Below are 18,178 nucleotides of genomic sequence, written 5' to 3'. Positions count from 1 at the left end.
GTTTTAAGTCTAGCCTTAAAAGTACAGAGAGTGTCTGCCTCCTGAACCCAGGCTGAGAGCTGGTTCCACAGGAGAGGAGCTTGATAGCTAAAGGCTCTGCCTCCCATTCTGCTTTTGAGAACTCTGGGAACCACAAGTAGGCCTGCACTCTGAGAGCGAAGTGGTCTATTGGGATAATATGGTACTATGAGGTCTTTAAGGTATGAAGGAGCTTGATAAGGTATGAAGAGTGATTCCCTATCACACAAAAGAGTAGAAGACCCAGAACACATTTATTGATCATGTTGTAAACCATGGTCTCTCTTTGAGGAAGGCCACTTTAAGGAAGCAATCAAATATGCAACAAATTACAGATTTTCTGGCAAAGATGTGTATCTTTCCGAGGTAATTAAAGATACATATCGGAGCAATGAAGATGGAAGCAGTGAATGAAGCTGAACTCAACATGGCAAAAACATGTTGTAGGGCAGGGGTCACCAAACCTTTTAGAAACTGAGAGCTACTTCAAGGGTACTGAGTAATACGAAGGGCTACTTGTTTGATACAAACTTCCTGATTAACATAATGTGGCATGGTTCACCTTTAATGATGTTATGAATAGTAATATTCATATATGTGAAGAGACTGACTGATCACGTTAATGTTTTTGAATCCTCACAAAAATTAACGATTTACCATGGTAGGAAACACACATATATTTCTTTATCAAAAAATTTTCAGCTCTAAATGAAGCTTCAATTGCTTTTTGTGACTTTTTCACCGGCCTCGTGAAAAAAGACAGCTGTTTGCCCAAAGCTGCCTTTAACTCACAGGCTTTTTCTGCCCGTAGTGCGCTGCCAGGTGGGTAGTTAGCATTGAAGCTTTTGTGACTCGTACCGAAGTGTCTCTCCACATTGTGCCGCTTTGCCATTGCCACAGTCGCCCCACAAATGAGACAGACACACTTTTTTTTTTAACTGTCGTAAAAAAGAACTCTTCCTACCAATCATTGTGAAAATGGTAAGTTTTCTTTCAGCTTTTCTGCCATATTTTTTCCTTATTTTCGTGGGGGGGGCACAGCATTTAGCTCCCCATCATAGCTGCGCCCGATAGCTTGTCTCGGCAATGAGTGAGATGGCAGTTTTGAACTTTGACCCCAGACAAGGTCAGAGTTCATATATACAAAAACATTTTTGTTTTTAAAATTTGCTATTGAATATTGTCATTTTCAATACATCAATGCAAGTGTTATTGATTCATAAAGAACAGCAACACAATTAATTACAATTTTTAGACAGAGGTCTGTGGTGACAAGTGCTATTTATAGAACATTCCCTGCGGGCGACTCACGTGGTCCCTGTGGCCGACCAGGTGCCCGAGGGCACCATGTTGGCTACCTCTGCTGTAGGGGAAGACCAGGGTTGAGCTAACATTACAATCTGTGCAGCACTGTCCACTGATGAGTTGCTGTTAAACAAACCACTAATTGGCCCCTGCAGTACAGAGAGGCTCATCTCTTTTCTGGACGTCCTGCTTAATCAACTTGTGTCAGAGGAGGAGAGAAGTTGAATGAGAAGAAACTCCCCCACTTTGGTTGTTGTGTGGGATAATGTGGCATTCCGCCATTCTGCTGCAGTTGACTGGTTTGCTGCACATCAAAGGATGTCAGTAATATTCCTTCCTCCATACTCCCACACCTAAACCCCATAGAGGAGTTTTTCCTCTGACAAGATGTCTTTAATGGATGCCATGAATGCAGGGTGTAGAGATGTTTCTCCTGAAGGCTGCCAGATTAGAGTCAACATTGATGAGAAGTTGTAGCTGAATGCAAGAGAGAAGAATGTCTCAGTACATATAAATGTTCATGCTATACATATTGTTGATGCTGTTTTAATTATAATTCCAACTCTGAATTTTAACATGTTATTTTTCACAAGTAAATTACTACATGCAATGATATAGAAAAAATTAAGGCTATTTAACGCCCTGAACTTCAGGGTCTTCTTCATGGTTATTGCACTTTACTTTTCTAATAACCTCATAAATGTCACCACAGAAACCCATGTAGTGTTCCACTGAAGCAAAGCATCAGATCACAGTCTCACCATGAGTTTACTTTCTACTTCTTTATGGTAACAGGAAAAGAGATGAAAGGCAGGCCTGACCTCTTCCAAAGATGTCAGAATGGGCAGCAAAGACATGAGGGTTTAGAGTAAAGTGGAAGCAAATCACAGCACCCCTTTTGGCTTCATTACCTTAATCACAAGACACCCCCATACACCACCACCAAACACTCACTAATAAACACACTATCAAACTACAACAGATGCTATTATGCTGCTCTGAGAAGTGGGAGAGTGTGTGTGTGTGTGTGTGTGTGTGTGTGTGTGTGTGTGTGTGTGTGTGTGTGTGTGTGTGTGTGTGTGTGTTTGGGGTGGGCGGGTGGGGGGTTCATGTTGGACCGGGGCTCAAACAACAGGGGTGACAAAAGTCTAGACACTAATTATCATCTAAATTAATTGACCCAGTTGTCTCATGCTTTTCATGGTGATTAATAATGGTCTCTTGGTTTGGACTGGTACTTTAGTGCAATTTCTTCTGCTTTCACTGTTGCAAGTTAGGACAACAGATCTTAAGAGTGTGTTCAATCATTTCTATGTGTTAAAACACATGTATGCTCTGCATTTACAATGGTAGAGAATCAGCTCATTGTCAGTCAGTTCAGATTGGTTCATGCAAAGGCCTTAGTCTTATAAAAAAGAGAATTTGATGTTTGCAAACTGTATTATTTCCTTTGCCCTTTTTCAGCTTGCAAATGGATTTTAGAATGAGGTTGATGAGATATTATCAAGTCCTTTAGGAGAAAGACTCAACATTCATTTTGATTTAAGATGTTGTGAGGACATCAAGATGTAATCTGAGATTCATGTAAATATCTGGATATTCTTTTTATTCCCTTTCATTTTTCTTTTCCTACCCTCTCCAGGTTGTTGTTCTTAGCAGAAATACTGAGTGCCCGTTGCCATGCACAAGGGGATTTACACAGGAGGAATACATCATCGAAATGGACCAAGAGCTGGCAAAAGGACAGACCATCTTTAATGGTCAGCACACACACACACACACACGCACACACACACACAAAGACTTGGAGCGAGGCTAGTTCCAGTAATAATCCCCTGCTGTTGGGTGGGGGTTGTGTAAGAGTTCTGCCGATATTTGAACCATGAAGGAGTTTTATAAAGACAGAGTGTGTATTAGGATTAGACTGATATACTGAGCTGATACTGTGTTGGCACGAATGTACTTGATTATTGTTAAGTTACCCGTATTAGTCCCACAATGGGGAAAATGCATTACCCCCAAAGTGCACACACACAGCAGTGAACACACACAAGTGGTGCAATCCAATTCAATTCAATTCAATTTTATTTGTATAGCGCCAAATCACAATACAAATCATCTCAAGGCACTTTACAAAAACTAAAACTAAAAACCCAACAATTCCCTTATGAGCAAGCACTTGGTGACAGTGGAGAGGAAAAACTCCCTTTAACGGAAGAAAAAACCTCCAGCAGAACCGGGCTCAGTTTGGGCGGCCATCTGCCTCGACCGGTTGGGGTGAGTGGATAGAGCAGAGAGAAAAGAACAGCAACAATAAACAACAAATAGACACTGCAGGTTGGTGGGACCAGTAACTGCACATCAGCGATATACAGCTCCAGGACCAGGGACACCTGCAGAAGTTACGGAGAGAACATAGAGAGAGGGAGAGAGCACAAACTAGGGGATAGAGAGAGCACAAGGTTAGTGATATACGTGAGGTGGGAGGAGAGGAAGAGAGGGGAAGGGAAGGGGGGGGGGGCTCAGTGCACCGATGGTCCTCAGGCAGTCTAGGCCTATAGCACCATAACTAAGGGATGGTTCAGGGTTGCCTGAAGCCAGCCCTAACTATATGCTTTGTCAAAGAGGAAGGTTTTAAGTCTAGCCTTAAAAGTACAGAGAGTGTCTGCCTCCTGAACCCAGGCTGGGAGCTGGTTCCACAGGAGAGGAGCTTGATAACTAAAGGCTCTGCCTCCCAGTCTGCTTTTGGAAACTCTATTCTATATTTTACAGGGAGCCAATGAAGAGAAGCCAATATAGGAGAAATATGATCTCTCTTGCTAGTTCCTGTCAGGACTCTGGCTGCGGCATTCTGGATTAATTGGAGGCTTTTTATGGAGATATTGGGACATCCAGATAGTAATGAGTTGCAGTAATCTAGCCTCGAGGTAACAAATGCATGGACTAGTTTTTCTGCATCATTTTGAGACAGGATGTTCCTAATTTTGGAAATGTTGCGCAGGTGAAAGAATGCAGTTCTAGAGATTTGTTTTATGTGTGAGTTAAAGGACATGTCCTGGTCAAAAATAACTCCAAGGTTTTTTACAGTAGTTCTGGAGGCCAGGGTTATGCCATCTAGAGTAGCTATAATTTTAGAAAAGTTATTTCTGAGATTTTTTGGCCCAAATATAATGACTTCTGTTTTCTCTGAGTTTAAAAGTAAAAAGTTACTGGTCATCCAGACCTTTATGTCAGTTAGACACGCTTGAAGTCTGGTTAACTGGTTTGTGTTAACAGGTTTAATAGATAGATATAACTGAGTATCATCTGCATAGCAGTGGTAATTAATAGAGTACTTCCTAATGACATATCCTAAAGGAAGCATGTACAGGGTGAACAGAATCGGTCCTAGCACAGAGCCTTGTGTTGATGATTTCGATGAAGCAACTACTGATGTAAATTCAGAGAGATCTATGGGAGAGAAGCAGTCTAAACATAACTGAGGTCTTATAGATGATTCAAGAGCTACTGTAGTAGAAGATTCATTTATTGCAGGTAGAGGAAGCATCTGCTGAATTTTATCTCTAATAGTTGTGATTTTATTTGTAAAGAAACTCATAAATTCATCACTGCTGAGAGCTAAGGGAACACTGGGCTCAACAAAGCTGTGACTTTTTGTCAGCCTGGCTACAGTGCTGAAAAGAAACCTGGGATTGTTCTTGTTTTCCTCTATTAGTGATGAATAGTATGCAGTTCTGGCTTTACGGAGAGCTTTTTTATATGTTAGTAGACTGTTTTTCCATGCTAGACAATTTTCCTTTAAGTTTGTGGAACGCCACTTCCTTTCCAGCCTTTGTGATGCCTGCTTTAAGGTATGAATATGTAAATTATACCATGGGGCTAGTCTTCTCTGATTCACTAACTTCTTTTTCAGAGGGGCTACAGAATCAAGCATTTCACGCAGTGAGGTTACAGCGCTGTCAACAATATGATCAATTTGGTAGGGAGTGGGATTGAAGCAGCTGCCCTCCACTGTTTTCGTTCTTGGCATAGATGTAAATAAAGATGGAATCATTTTCTTAAATTGATAAACAACAACACAACTGCTGTAGTGGAATTTTCTTCCAAACGCTGCATGATCCATCATTTTAAATTCAAAAGTTATTAAAGAATGATCTGACAAAACAGGATTTGGGGGAAAAACTATTAGATGTTCAATTTCGACACCATAGTTCAGAACAAGATCAAGGGTGTGATTGAAACAGTGGGTGGGTTTATTAACATTTTGAATGAAACCAATTGAATCTAATATAGAATTAAATGCAATGCTGAGGCTGTTATTTTCAACATCTACATGAATGTTAAAATCTCCCACTATAATGACTTTATCTGATCTAAGCACTAAATCAGACAGGAAGTCTGGTCAGTTAAAAACTCTGAGTAAGGGACAGGTGGACGGTACACAATGACAAGTAGAACTGGTTTTTGTGTTTTCCAGTTTGGATGCGAGAGACTAAGAGTGAGGCTCTCAAATGAGTTATAACTGTTCTGAGGATGAAAGTTTAATAATAAGTTTGAGTGGAAGATTGCAGCTACTCCTCCACCTCGACCTGTGCTTCGAGGAACATGATAATTTTTATGACTGAGGGGGGTTGATTCATTCAGACTGACATATTCATCCTGCTGTAACCAGGTTTCAGTAAGATAAAGCAGGTCAATTTGGTGATCAGTTATCAAATCAGTTACTAACAGAGATCTCAGGTGAACCAGGTAAATATGTGCACACCCCCGAGAAGTGACACAAAATATCAAACTTCATCATAGAATTTACTCACTTTTTCTGCGCGTTTGGATGATGGCGCGTTACGCACGTGAAGCGGCGCTCCTTACATTCCACACAGAGACAAATAGTTTAGCTTGTCCTCAGAGTAAAAACACTGATTTTAACTCAAATGAGGATCGTTTGGCTCCTCATTGTGTTGTATTGTGCTGCACTAATCCGTCCCATCTACATTGACTGAAAGGCTCATTATGCGCGTCTTTGTCTGGTCGTTCAGTGTGTCTTTTGTGTTCTCAGGTAAATCACATGACTATTCATCCTCAGACACACCCTCTTGCATATGGCCTTTCTGGACAAAAAGTGTCTTAGAAAATTTAAATCAGTGTATTGTTTACTGTGAATGTGTGAACAAGATGACATTCACAGCACTCTGAAGTAAACACTTTAGCCTACAACATGCTGGTCTCCAAAGTCTTGTGAACCAATGTTCTGTTTGTGTTTTATGGTCTTATTTCAGTGAGTAAAAAATTTTAGTTTTTCACTAACCATGCATAAACACTTTTTTCTCAAAAACACAATCATGTATAAACTTGCTGCTCACATATTATTGTAGCCAATTTTGTGCTGATTACAGTGTTATTAGACTTCAGACATTAATATGTTTAAAAGACACTGAAAAAAGCACAAATGTCAGGACATGTCAAAATTTGTCCAGGCCCCAAAAACCCCCTCAGACCCCAGAGGGTTAATGAATTGTTTAGAGTTTAGTTAGTTTTTAGCTGTGTTAAACTATAGCTAGTCTGTTGCTAGTCTGTAGACGAACACACACAACACGACAAGCTTGCAAGACAAAAGTGATTCGCTTACCCGGAGAGCAACACCAACAGCAGTGGGCAGTCATTGCGAGAGACAGCACTGGCTGTTCACTCCGCCCCACCGACAATTCCTGCTGGTTCTGAAAGTCGAACCCGCATGTCCAACGCTCTATCCATTAGGCCACAACTGCAGTTTAAGTATTGTGGTGAAACATTGCTGAAGTCTTGACCTTCATCTGATTCTAAATTTTTCTGTCTTTTTTCAGATTTAGATGCTGGTGGGCTCAGATGGTTTTTGTTCCCTGACAAATGTACAGTTTATGAGGGAACTGTACTCCTCCAATACACAAGAAAAGATTTTGGGGTTAAATATTGGTTTAAACATTGTCACTGCTGTTTTGCACGGGACTGAAGAATTCTGAGAAGTCACACGTTGGCTTTAATGAGAAAGATGTTGGCAATCTCTAAGGTTGTACTACATGATCTATACTGCGCATGGGCACATTTGACTCCAAAGTCCAGTTCTTTTGACTAGTAATTTTGTGTATTAGACTTTTCTACTAAGTACTCCGTAAGCATAGGATAGTGTAAGTTTGCATTCTTGTTGTGTTTATGGAGGCCAAACTGATGATCCAGACTTTTATCCTCTGTCTCTTTCAAGCCCAGTAGGACTCTTTAAGTTGCACTTGTTACACATGTCACAGATGGAGACAGTCAATGGTGTGGAAGTGTCTTTCCTTTATTCTGTAGACATAAATGGATACAGCATTGATGAGTGATGGCTTTCACTGAACTGCTTCCCGCTTACGACTGAACTGATTTACTTTTGCTATAAGAGCCTTGTTGTCAGTCCCCTCAGCGCTATTACTGCCATTAAGTGGCGTAACATATGTATGATTTACATGAATTCTACAGGTGACTTATTTCCTGTATAAGTGGCACAATGCATAACAACAGTAAAACCATAAATTCAACCAAATAGCAGTAGAACAAACAAAACAAGAGTTGTAGGGAGGTACTTTACAAAAACTAAAAACCCAACAAATCCCTTATAAGCAAGCACTTGGCGACCGTGGAGAGGAAAAACTCCCTTTAACGGAAGAAAAAACCTCCAGCAGAACCGGGCTCAGTTTGGGTGGCTTGGGAACATAAGCTAAAGGACAAGGCAGGGCATGGAGGTCTGGGACACACACACACTTGGGGACGCACCAGACTACAGGGACACGTGGACTAAGGGACAAGACAGGGAAACATAGGAAACCAAGGCATGAAAAAGGGGACAAGGCATGAGGGTCTTGGTCACCCACCCACTCGGGGAGATGCACCAGACTACAGGAAACCAAGGCATGAAAAAGGGGACAAGGCATGAGGGTCTGGGTCGCACACACCATGGGAGACTCACCAGACCATAGGGGAACAAGAGCAAGGGTAAGGAAACAAGGTAGGAAAGTCAGGGCAGGTTAACATAGAGACAAGGAGAGAGAACAGGGTCTGACACAACTAAGGATCTGGGAGAACTCGAACACAACACATGACAAGGGAACCTCAAAAGAAAAGAACACAAATTCCTCCAGGCAAACAAGCCTTCAAACAGAAAACTCAGAAGAAAATGCTGCTTAGCTTAGCCTGGGAAAACACGGCAGTCCAGAATCAAAAGGTCCGAAATGAGAAATCCTGTGGTGTGGGGAAACAAAGGCAAGAACTGGGAGCAGGGCAGAACAAGGCAAGTGAAGCAGACAAAGCATTTGAGTCAGACGAAGAATTTTATTCAGATAACCTGGCAAAGTCTGTGGCTGAGGAAGGGGTATATAATTCAATGGACAAGACAAGACACAGGTGAAAACGATTAACTAAATCAGGTTAAAGTAAAAGGGGACAAAACAGAACAAAACTAGATCCGGCATGATCTGCCAAAGTAAAAGTCCAAAACAGGAAGTTCAGATGCGGATCATGATATTCACGTCCCATGTCATGATGGATTCGCACAGGGAAGCCAAAGTTCAGAGCAAAGTGATTAAAGACTTAGTCCACCACTGTCTTTGCTGACTTGTTCTTTGTCGCATACGCTTGTGCAAAGCGTGTAAAATGGTCCATTACCACCAGGATGTATTCATATCCATGCTTGCGTATCTCCAGATGTAAAAAGTGGACACAAGCTCAAAGGGGTAAGTAGTGGTAATGGAGGTCAGTGGGACTCTGTTGGCTTTACTGGGACGTTTTCTTTTAAGGCATTCACAGGCATGCATCACAAAATGTTCAATGTCATTTTGCATTCTGGGCCAAGAAAATCTGTCCCTTATGAGTCCTAATGTCCTCTCTGCCCCCATTTCTTTGTGAAGTTCTCTTTGTGTTGTGGTGTTCTTTCGGAAGGAGGAGCTGATCTTTACCATTCACTCGCCTGAAGAGGACACCTTCATCATTCACCTGAAGTCTGTTCCACTGTCTCAGAAGTATCTTTATATCAGGTGACTCTTTCTTAAAGGCTTGACCTTTGAGGCGATACTCACTAACTTTATAATGCAGGACAGGACCGATCACAGCATCATTTTCTTGACTCTTCCTGATTTCATCCTGAGTCTTGCCAGCAGGGGGAGACATGCTGTCTTGCACTAGATGAATGGCATTTTGACTGATAATGTAGCTCTCAGAACACATGCTCTTCTTCTGGTTGCCAACTGATTAATGTCAAGAGGTAGCCTGGACATCAGCATTTTTTTGCCTGGCCGGTATCTGATTGTGAAATTAAAATCAGTCAATTCCCCTACCCAGTGATGACCAGTGGCATTTAATTTTGCTGTGGTGAGGACATATGTTAAAGGGTTGTCTGTGTAAACAATAAAATATGGGGCATAAAAGAGGTAGTCACAAAAGCGCTCACATATTGCCCATTTTAAAGCTAGGAATTCCAGCTTTCCAGAGTGCATGTGGTAATTCTTTTCTGGGGGTGTTAATGTGCACGAGCCATACGCAATCACCCTCATTTTGCCTGCGACTTTTGCTACCTGCTAACTTTTGTTGATACATTACCACTCCTAGGCCATCTTGTGAGGCATCACAATGGAGTTTAAATGGCTGTGCAAAATTGCGATACCCTAAAATGGGTGGCTGTGTGAAACAGTCTGTAAGCTCATTTAAAGCCTCCTGGTGACATTCAGTCCAAATGATGGGTGTGTTGGGTGGTGGTCGTCCCTTTTGTTTTGTACTAACCTTTTTCGCTTTTGCTATAGGCACAGGAAGTGATGCTTTGTCTGCAGGCCGGGTCAATGGCTGGTATAGCAGCTTGGCTATCTTGGAAAAGTTGTAAGATCTGTAGTATGAGAGGAAGCCTTGCAAACCACCAACCACTCGACTCACAGTGGTTGGTGGTTTGTCTTTGAATGCTTGGATGGGCTATTTCAGCTGGATCCATAGATCCTGATCCATAGAGCCCTGCTCTGGCACCATTCGTCCCAGGAATCGAACTTGTCACTTAAAGACATCACATTTGTGTGGAGTGAGCTTAACACCATGTTTTTGGTATCTCTGGAGGACATATTCGAGGAATATGCTGCACATGAGATTCAAGTGATGGGGAGTGCACTAGGTTGTCATCTAAATAGGGCTGACAAATAATATCCCTAAGTACATTTAGACAGTCCTCCATACTCCTTTGGAACTCTGCCGGAGCCGAGCTTAAACCAAATGGTATGCGGTTTCACTGATACAGGCCCCAGGGTGTTATGAAAGCTGTGAGGGGGCGACTTTCAGGGTCCAGGAAGCCCTGGTGATAGGCTTTTCCCTGATCAAGGACAGAGAACCAGGAACTGTCATGAATGGAATCCAGCATGTCTTGAATCCTTGGGATTGGGTGCCTGTCTGGTACTGATTTCCTGTTGAGTTCTCGGTAATCACGGCACAGCCTGACTTTTTTCGAACACATACATTTGGAGACGAGTAAGGCGACCCTGACTCTGAAATCCACCCCCGACTTAACAGGTCTTGGAGATAATCCTTTACCTCTTGGTGCAGGGGCTTTGGTACTGAAATGTAAGTCTTTTTCACAGGTGTAGTGTCATGTAGTGTGACATCCATGCTGAGAGAAGGGATACATCCTACATCTTTGCCATCATACGCAAATGCATGGCACTCCTCTCATAGCAGCTGTCTTACTATGTTCTGCTGATCAGTGCTGAGATGGCCTAGTTTGATTGGGGGGTCCCACTCAGGTGACTTGTGGTCAGACTGGGGATTGCTGGTGACCTTATTTAACTGGATTGGAAGCCTGTTGTCGTTCTTAAGACCTGTTGTTTTTTCAGAGCATTGAGCTGTGATTGGATACACTGCCTTTATTTCTTCTAGATGACCCAAGATGGTGCAAGGAAATAAGGTGAGGTCTTGTTTATTGGTATTAGCAATGGATAAGAAAATATATACTGACCTTCCCTGTGTGACAGTAACCAGTTGCACTGAAAGCCCAACTCTCACCGCTATGGCATTGATTGTGACATGTTTACAGTTAATTCCCTATAACCTCAATGTTTCATTGGCACAAAATTTAACTTAGTTGTATTACCTTTACTTGTTTATGTATGTCTATATACACATATATGTATATGTATAGACACATACATAATATGTCTATATATATATATAAAAAAAAAAAAAAATCCCTTCTCACCCCTATGGGTGGTGTGTGTGTCTTCCTCAATCTCGGGTCCTCTACCAGAGGCCTGGGAGTTTGAGGCTTCTTCGCAGTATCTTAGCTGTTCCTAGCACTGCGCTCTTCTGGACTGAGATCTCTGATGTTGTTCCTGGGATCTGTTGGAGCCACTCTCCCAGTTTGGGGGTCACATCCCCGAGGGTGCCGATTACCACAGGGACTACTGTTGCCTTCACCTTCCACATCTTTTCTAGCTCTTCTTTAAGCCCTTGGTATTTCTCCAGCTTCTCATGTTCCTTCTTTCTGATGTTGCTGTCACTTAGGATCGCTACATCTACCACTACGGCTTTATTCTGCTGTTTGTCCACCACTATGTCCGGTTGGTTAGCCATCACGTGTTTGTCGGTCTGCATCTGGAAGTCCCACAGGATCTTAGCTCGATCATTCTCCCTCACCTTTGGAAGTGTGTCCCATTTTGACCTTGGGACCTCCAGCCCATACTCGGCACAGATGTTCCTGTACACTATGCCGGCCACTTGGTTATGGCGTTCCATGTACGCTCTGCCTGCTAGCATCTTACAACCTGCTGTTATGTGCTGGATTGTCTCAGGGGCATCTTTGCACAGCCTGCACCTGGGGTCCTGCCTGGTGTGGTAGACCCCGGCCTCTATCGATCTTGTGCTCAGGGCCTGTTCTTGTGCTGCTACGATCAGTGCCTCTGTGCTGTCTTTCAGTCCAGCTCTTTCGATCTTTAAAAGCTTTAAAAGCCCCCCCACACACACACACACACATATATATATAGTATATATATAGCTTACTGAAAACAGGAGACACTTTCTTGTGTTTGTAAGGCCTCATCACAGAAAATTAATACATTATGTTGAATTAGGAGTAAACCTGGGGAGAAGCATTACTTGATGGACATTCTCGCTCCCTGCTGTTTCATAGCCTACAAGCTCCACAGCTCATGCAACTACAGACATAAATCAAACAAGTGAAAAGGACATGGAAGGACATGATGAGGCGAACATTGTCAGGATCCAAACCGGGTTTCCGGTTCTTAGCCCTGCCTGACATTTTATTTTGGTTAGTTTCCTGTTTCTGTTCTGTGTTTTGTTCCAGGTGGCTTTATGTTATCAGTTGTAGATTGCTTTCACCTGTGTCTTGTGTTCAGTATTTAAGTTCTCTGGTTTCCTTTGTTCGTCTCCGGATCATTAGTTGTCTACAGCACCTAGTGTGATTAGTGCTATTCATGTTTGTCTGCCTGCCCGCCGAACGGCGGAGATTTGAGTTTCCTGCCTGAACCCTGGAAAATAAAGCGTGTTCGTTGTCTGCACTTGGGTCCTCACCTTTCCTCCTTCTCACCACACCACCCACATTCGTGACAAACATAAAGTTAGATCTCAGTGTTATACTATGGCACAGTGGGAAGAGTGTGTTGGTCAGCGCTACAGGAAGTATATAGATCCTGAAAGTTGCAAACTACAATATAAAATAGGCCCATTGAAGCTACAGGTTAGAGTAAAATTGACTGTCCACATCTACTGCTGAGATGTTCCTCAGTTTAACAGAATAAGCCTTTGGTATCAGGCAGCTTCTAGTTCGGAACAGTATGAATATGAAGCAGTTTTTGTTGTTCACTGTAATCCTGGAAAAACAAAGGCCAGAAAGTGCAAGTACTGGAATATCTATGTTTTGTTGTTGTTTTTGTGGTTTTATTCTGAATGAAAGTAGAAACCAGAGCTGCCAGCCCAATAGTCTTGTTGAACCATGTCAAAATACCAGGCAAAAACCTGGTATTAACACTGCACTCAGATTGTGTATGTATGAGTAGCTGGATTATAAGTGTGTGATCTCATTTTTGTGTGCTTCAATGGAAATATATGGACTCTGTGAAACTAATGAACTGGGGAGATAGTGAACACATTTTTGAGTTGTTATTCTGTGCTGTTACCTCTTTAGTGAGCCATACTATTTGCTTTATACAGTGGTTCCCCAAATCGTTTAAAATATGAATCCTGTTAATTAAAAGAGTGAAATTGCTGTGTTGTCATAAAGTTTGTTGTCCTGCATTAGATTTCATTAAATTATTACATGAGCATTAGTTTGTTAGTCTTTTAAAGTAGGTCTTCAATCCCAAAAAGGTTAGGGTTTAATTCTCTTTTTAGACACAAATCACATGACTCATTTTAGCTTTTAGTTATGGTCACATAATTTGTCACTTTAGCATCAGTTATCTTGGCCTTTTTATTCTTGCAGTGGCAAAACAAGGCTGAAAACAGATCAAAATAGCAATGTGTTACAGTGGACTGTGTAATGGTTAAATACTGATTTAGATCATTATTGGTATGGTATTGGTATGGTATTTAACCATTTGTTTGAGTTTAATAGAAAGATGTGAGGCTATCAGAAATGAATGTGAGCAGTTGCCACAGATATAAAGGACTCAATAAGCTCTTGAAGATAATTTGGGGACCAGTGCAGAGTGGCTTTGCAGGGTGACAGTCTGATGGCTCAGGGCTCTGTTAATTATTTAATTGGAGCAGAGGAAGTCTGAATTATTAAAGAGAGGAGAGATGATGTAGGGGATATGCATAATTATAAACAGAGCATCTGGGCGATGGGTTGTATAGGAAAGGAGGTTAGAGGTGGAGATCAGCAGCACAGATTTTGGCAGACTGGTAGATCCAGATAGTAGGAGGAAACAAAATTAAAATGAAAGTCATCTCTTTATCTATTTTAGTTTTTGTTGGAATGGAAACAGATCAGGCTCTATATATAGCTCATTTTGAGCCATTAAAAAATGGCCTAATCAATTTGGGATTGATTTATAATTAGAAATAATTATACAATTAGAGCTAGCTATGGAATTCAATAGAATGTAACATCAATTCTTAATACTGACTGATGTTCTGCAACACCAGTGTTTATACCAACAGTGTTTTTCTGCCTGCGTTAAGACAATGTTTAAAATATGTTTAGCTTATATTTCTCTTAACTGTGTTGTCCTCTGTTTTCCAGTCAGGATAATGTGCATGTACAAATATGATTTGTGAAATCACAAATATATTGGATGCTAATCAGAGTCTATAAAGCAGCTTCAAGAAGTGTGACATACAGTGTTAGGACCAGGTAAGCGTGGACCCAAGAGCAGAGGAGAGGCAGTACCAGGAGGTCGGAGCTGAAACTTTTATTCTCCACACAGGGAGGTTGCATACAGTGGTTACACAGATTATTAGGTATACGTAGGTTAGAAAGTCGTCGCCTTCCAGTGGGACTGGGAAACTCCCGACGCCAGCCATCAGTCAGGCCGAGGCTTAAGTAGTCCTAGATGACGGGCTGGTAGACGGTCGGCTCCTCAGGCCTCAGGTGTTCCTGGTTGTCTAGATTGCAGACACACCCACACAGCCACACCCATAGACACACACGCATACCAGGGAAAACAGAACTAAACAGAAAACCAAGTCAGACAGTGTCAGGCCTTAACATACAGCCTTATAAATTATAGCACACCTAAACACACATTAAACTTGAACAGTTTTTACATACTCAATATAGACATTTTCAATTAGATCAAAAAAATTATGTGCTTAAAATATGTTTTAACAGGTTAAATTGAGTTTTTAAATGGAAAAATGTGACACCATTTAATATTCAAAGCAGAGTAATTTTATGCATGTCTGGAGGGCACCTATAAAGTTGGAGAGGTCTGACTTGAAGGAAGTGGATTTGAAGAAAAACATGTTTATATCTCTCAAAGTTGAAAATTTGGTACCAGCTGCAAAACACAACTATCGCACCTGCGCTAATAATGCCTCAAAAACCTTCAAATGACCTAAGTCATATGAAGTGATTTGTTTCTGGCTGTAGTGACTGATATACAAGTAGCCTTTAGGCTGACACTGTCCTGTGAACAAAACTGACCAAAAAAAGTTTAAATGAGTCAGCTCTTACAGGAAGCTGCCTGTAAACTGTGGTGGCTGAGTCAGGTTTGTGTTTCTGGGGAAAAGAAACCAAAATAAAAGGTTGGAGTGGAAAGTTGATACAGCTGCTGCCATACCAGTGTTTTAGTCAGTGGACAGTCCCCATTTGCCTGTGTGTGTGTTTATAATGACTGTCTCTCTGTGGAGAAATAAATGTGGTGGCCTTGGTTTGCTTTTATAGCCATGATGGAGGTGTATCTGAGTTCTCTTCCTGTTTATCAACTTGGGTATGTACTGTAGGCCTCTGTGTAATTTTGTATTTATTATGTATTCATTCCTGGATTGTGTGTTGCTTTTTTCTTCACGTACAGTATGCATTTGTATGTGTTGTGTGTGCATTGCAGCTATCTGTGTGTACGTGTGTGTGCATGTGTGTTTAAGCGGGTGAGTCAGGGAGAGGTCAGTGGCTCTTCTGTACTTCCTGTGGAGTGTGGCAGGGCTGACCTTCCCATTTTCCCATCCACCCTTCCTATTAAGGCAGTGAGTGCCATACACAGCCATGGAAAACCCCCATAGCACGAGCTGGCAGACACAAAGCACATTCATCTCCCCATATCCTACCTCTAAGTCCTCGTCTCTTTCTCCCTTTCCTTTCTTTCTTTTCCCATTTTTTTCTTTTCTCTTTTCATGCAAGGGACTGCCCGATTTTATTCTAACCTCATATATCACTGTCATCCCTCACAGCTGGATACAGAATGAGGACTCTTTTTCTTTTCTCTGAATCACTTTCTCTCCTGCCAGTTTTTTTTCTCAGAGCCATGCTAATGTATTAGCACTGTGGTTTTTAAAGTTCGAACATGTTTTCATTTCTGGATCTATTGTAACATAATGTTTGTTAACTGAATTTTGTAGTACTTCATTTGTGCCACTCCTCAATATAAATGATTAATTTCATTGTAAGGATGGTTGGATAAATGTCCTTTCTGCTGTCCAACATTTTGTCACTCTTTCAGCATCACATTGAAATATCTTTGTGATACAGTAGGCTAAACGTTCAGGAAATTCAGTTGTATCTACTTTTGGCTAATAGAGTGAGTGAAATATCTGAATGATAAGGTATTTCGTCACAGTGATGTCATAAAGCAGTCCATCTAAGTGATTTGTGACATTGCCTGAAAGGGTCTATTACAGTAGAAATGATATAAATCTGTATCATGTGACTAATCTCTATCTTCTCATATTATACATCATCATATCCTCCAGGCAAGTTTATGTTGACATTGCTCAGGGAAGATATAGAGAGTAATCTTATTCTGCTAGTGCACTCATTGGAAATGCCTCTTGATCAGTCAGTCAGTTATATTAAATCCAGCACAGGGGGGCTGCTGACTGCGAAATTGGAAGCTTCTCTCAGCACCAATCAGCAGTGCCAGTGACCAGCAAAGCGGGAAGAAAAATGTTCAACTGTTTAGGTCTTCTCGAAAGACAGGATTGATGTATGACAAGCATGTTGAATGAAACTTATTTTGTTTATATGCATATTTACTGTGTAGTCTTAATTCATTCCTGCCTTTGTTGGTGCATTGCATATCTTTAACTGTACTACCTGTTGAGTAGTGTAACTTTTTTTGTGTGTTTTTTCTGATTTCTGCTGCCCCTCTCTCATCACCTATACCAGAGAGCAACTTTTGAGCATCAGACAGTCTTCCCTGAATACTTTTTCCAGTTTTTATCAACCCAGAAAGCTTTTTAACAGAGCTTTTGGTCAGAAGCGCAGTTGCTCTTCAAGTAGTTGGCCAGAGATGCCGACGAGGTGAGCGCTCAGGCGCACTTGTCACACTCAGACAGCGGAGATTGCGAAATCTACGTCTGACAAATGTCTGCTCCCTGGCAAATAAGATGGACGAGCTGCTGCTTCTCAGCACCAAAAACTTGTATTTTGGCAGATCTGCCAGGAAACAAGTGGAACTGGAGACGAGAGTGGGAAAGCAGATATGGACATGGATGTGGATTAGAATAATTAAACACAGGTAAAACAAATTAGAACTGGCAATATGGAACATGGTAAAACAAGTACAAGATGGGAAATGTAAAAAAATAAGAGACTCTAAGCAGGAAGTAATAAACTGTGACAGTATTTTGAGGAAAACGAATTTTAGGGGGCAAACAGTTTAGTGAAGCACTGTCTTGCCCCAGAAGACAACAATACTAGAGAATTGTCTGTACTGTCTGTAACACGTTGATGTAGGTATGTTGCCAAACTGTGTTGGTGCCATATAATATTACTTTTGTATCGTTATACCTCAAGACTGGAAGTGCCTCGGAGAGAGAGAGAGGGATACATTCAGCATTTGTGAGGACAGCATAAGGCAATGTCTGCAAGCTGCAATGTTATAGAGAGAAATGGATTGATGCTTAAGGAGACAGAGCTGAACTCCAGTGGGCACCAACCCAAATACTGTTCCTGACTCCTGCACATATCAGAGCTTGATGACAAGCTGACTGCTGCTCATGGGACAGTACTATCAGCTCCAAGATGTTTCTAAAGGTCTGTTCAAGTGTGTAAGCCAAGTCAAATGTTCAGAAAATCTGGTGTAACACAGAAAATTAAAAGACTATAATATCAATACATCTATTATCTATACTGCTAAGCCTGTAGAGCAGAGGTCACTAACAGGCGGACCGCGGTCCGGGTGCGGACCCAGAAGCCGCCCCATAC

The 18,178-nt window shown here is 41.6% G+C and overlaps 1 protein-coding gene across 1 annotated transcript in view; it reads left to right on the top strand.

Annotated features, from left to right (window-relative positions):
* LOC113129299 (cadherin-2-like) overlaps positions 1 to 18,178 on the top strand; it is a 131,073-nt gene that overhangs the window by 5,733 nt on the left and 107,162 nt on the right. Inside the window, exon 2 of the mRNA XM_026305216.1 lies at positions 2,966 to 3,083. Coding sequence (XP_026161001.1) covers positions 2,966 to 3,083 — 118 coding nt within the window. The remainder of the gene's footprint in view (positions 1 to 2,965; positions 3,084 to 18,178) is intronic.

The sequence above is a fragment of the Mastacembelus armatus genome, chromosome 4 (assembly GCF_900324485.2).
Source record: "Mastacembelus armatus chromosome 4, fMasArm1.2, whole genome shotgun sequence".
Classification (NCBI taxonomy): domain Eukaryota; kingdom Metazoa; phylum Chordata; class Actinopteri; order Synbranchiformes; family Mastacembelidae; genus Mastacembelus; species Mastacembelus armatus.
Note: the sequence above shows the minus strand (reverse complement) of the source record. Positions and strands in the feature narration are given on the sequence as shown.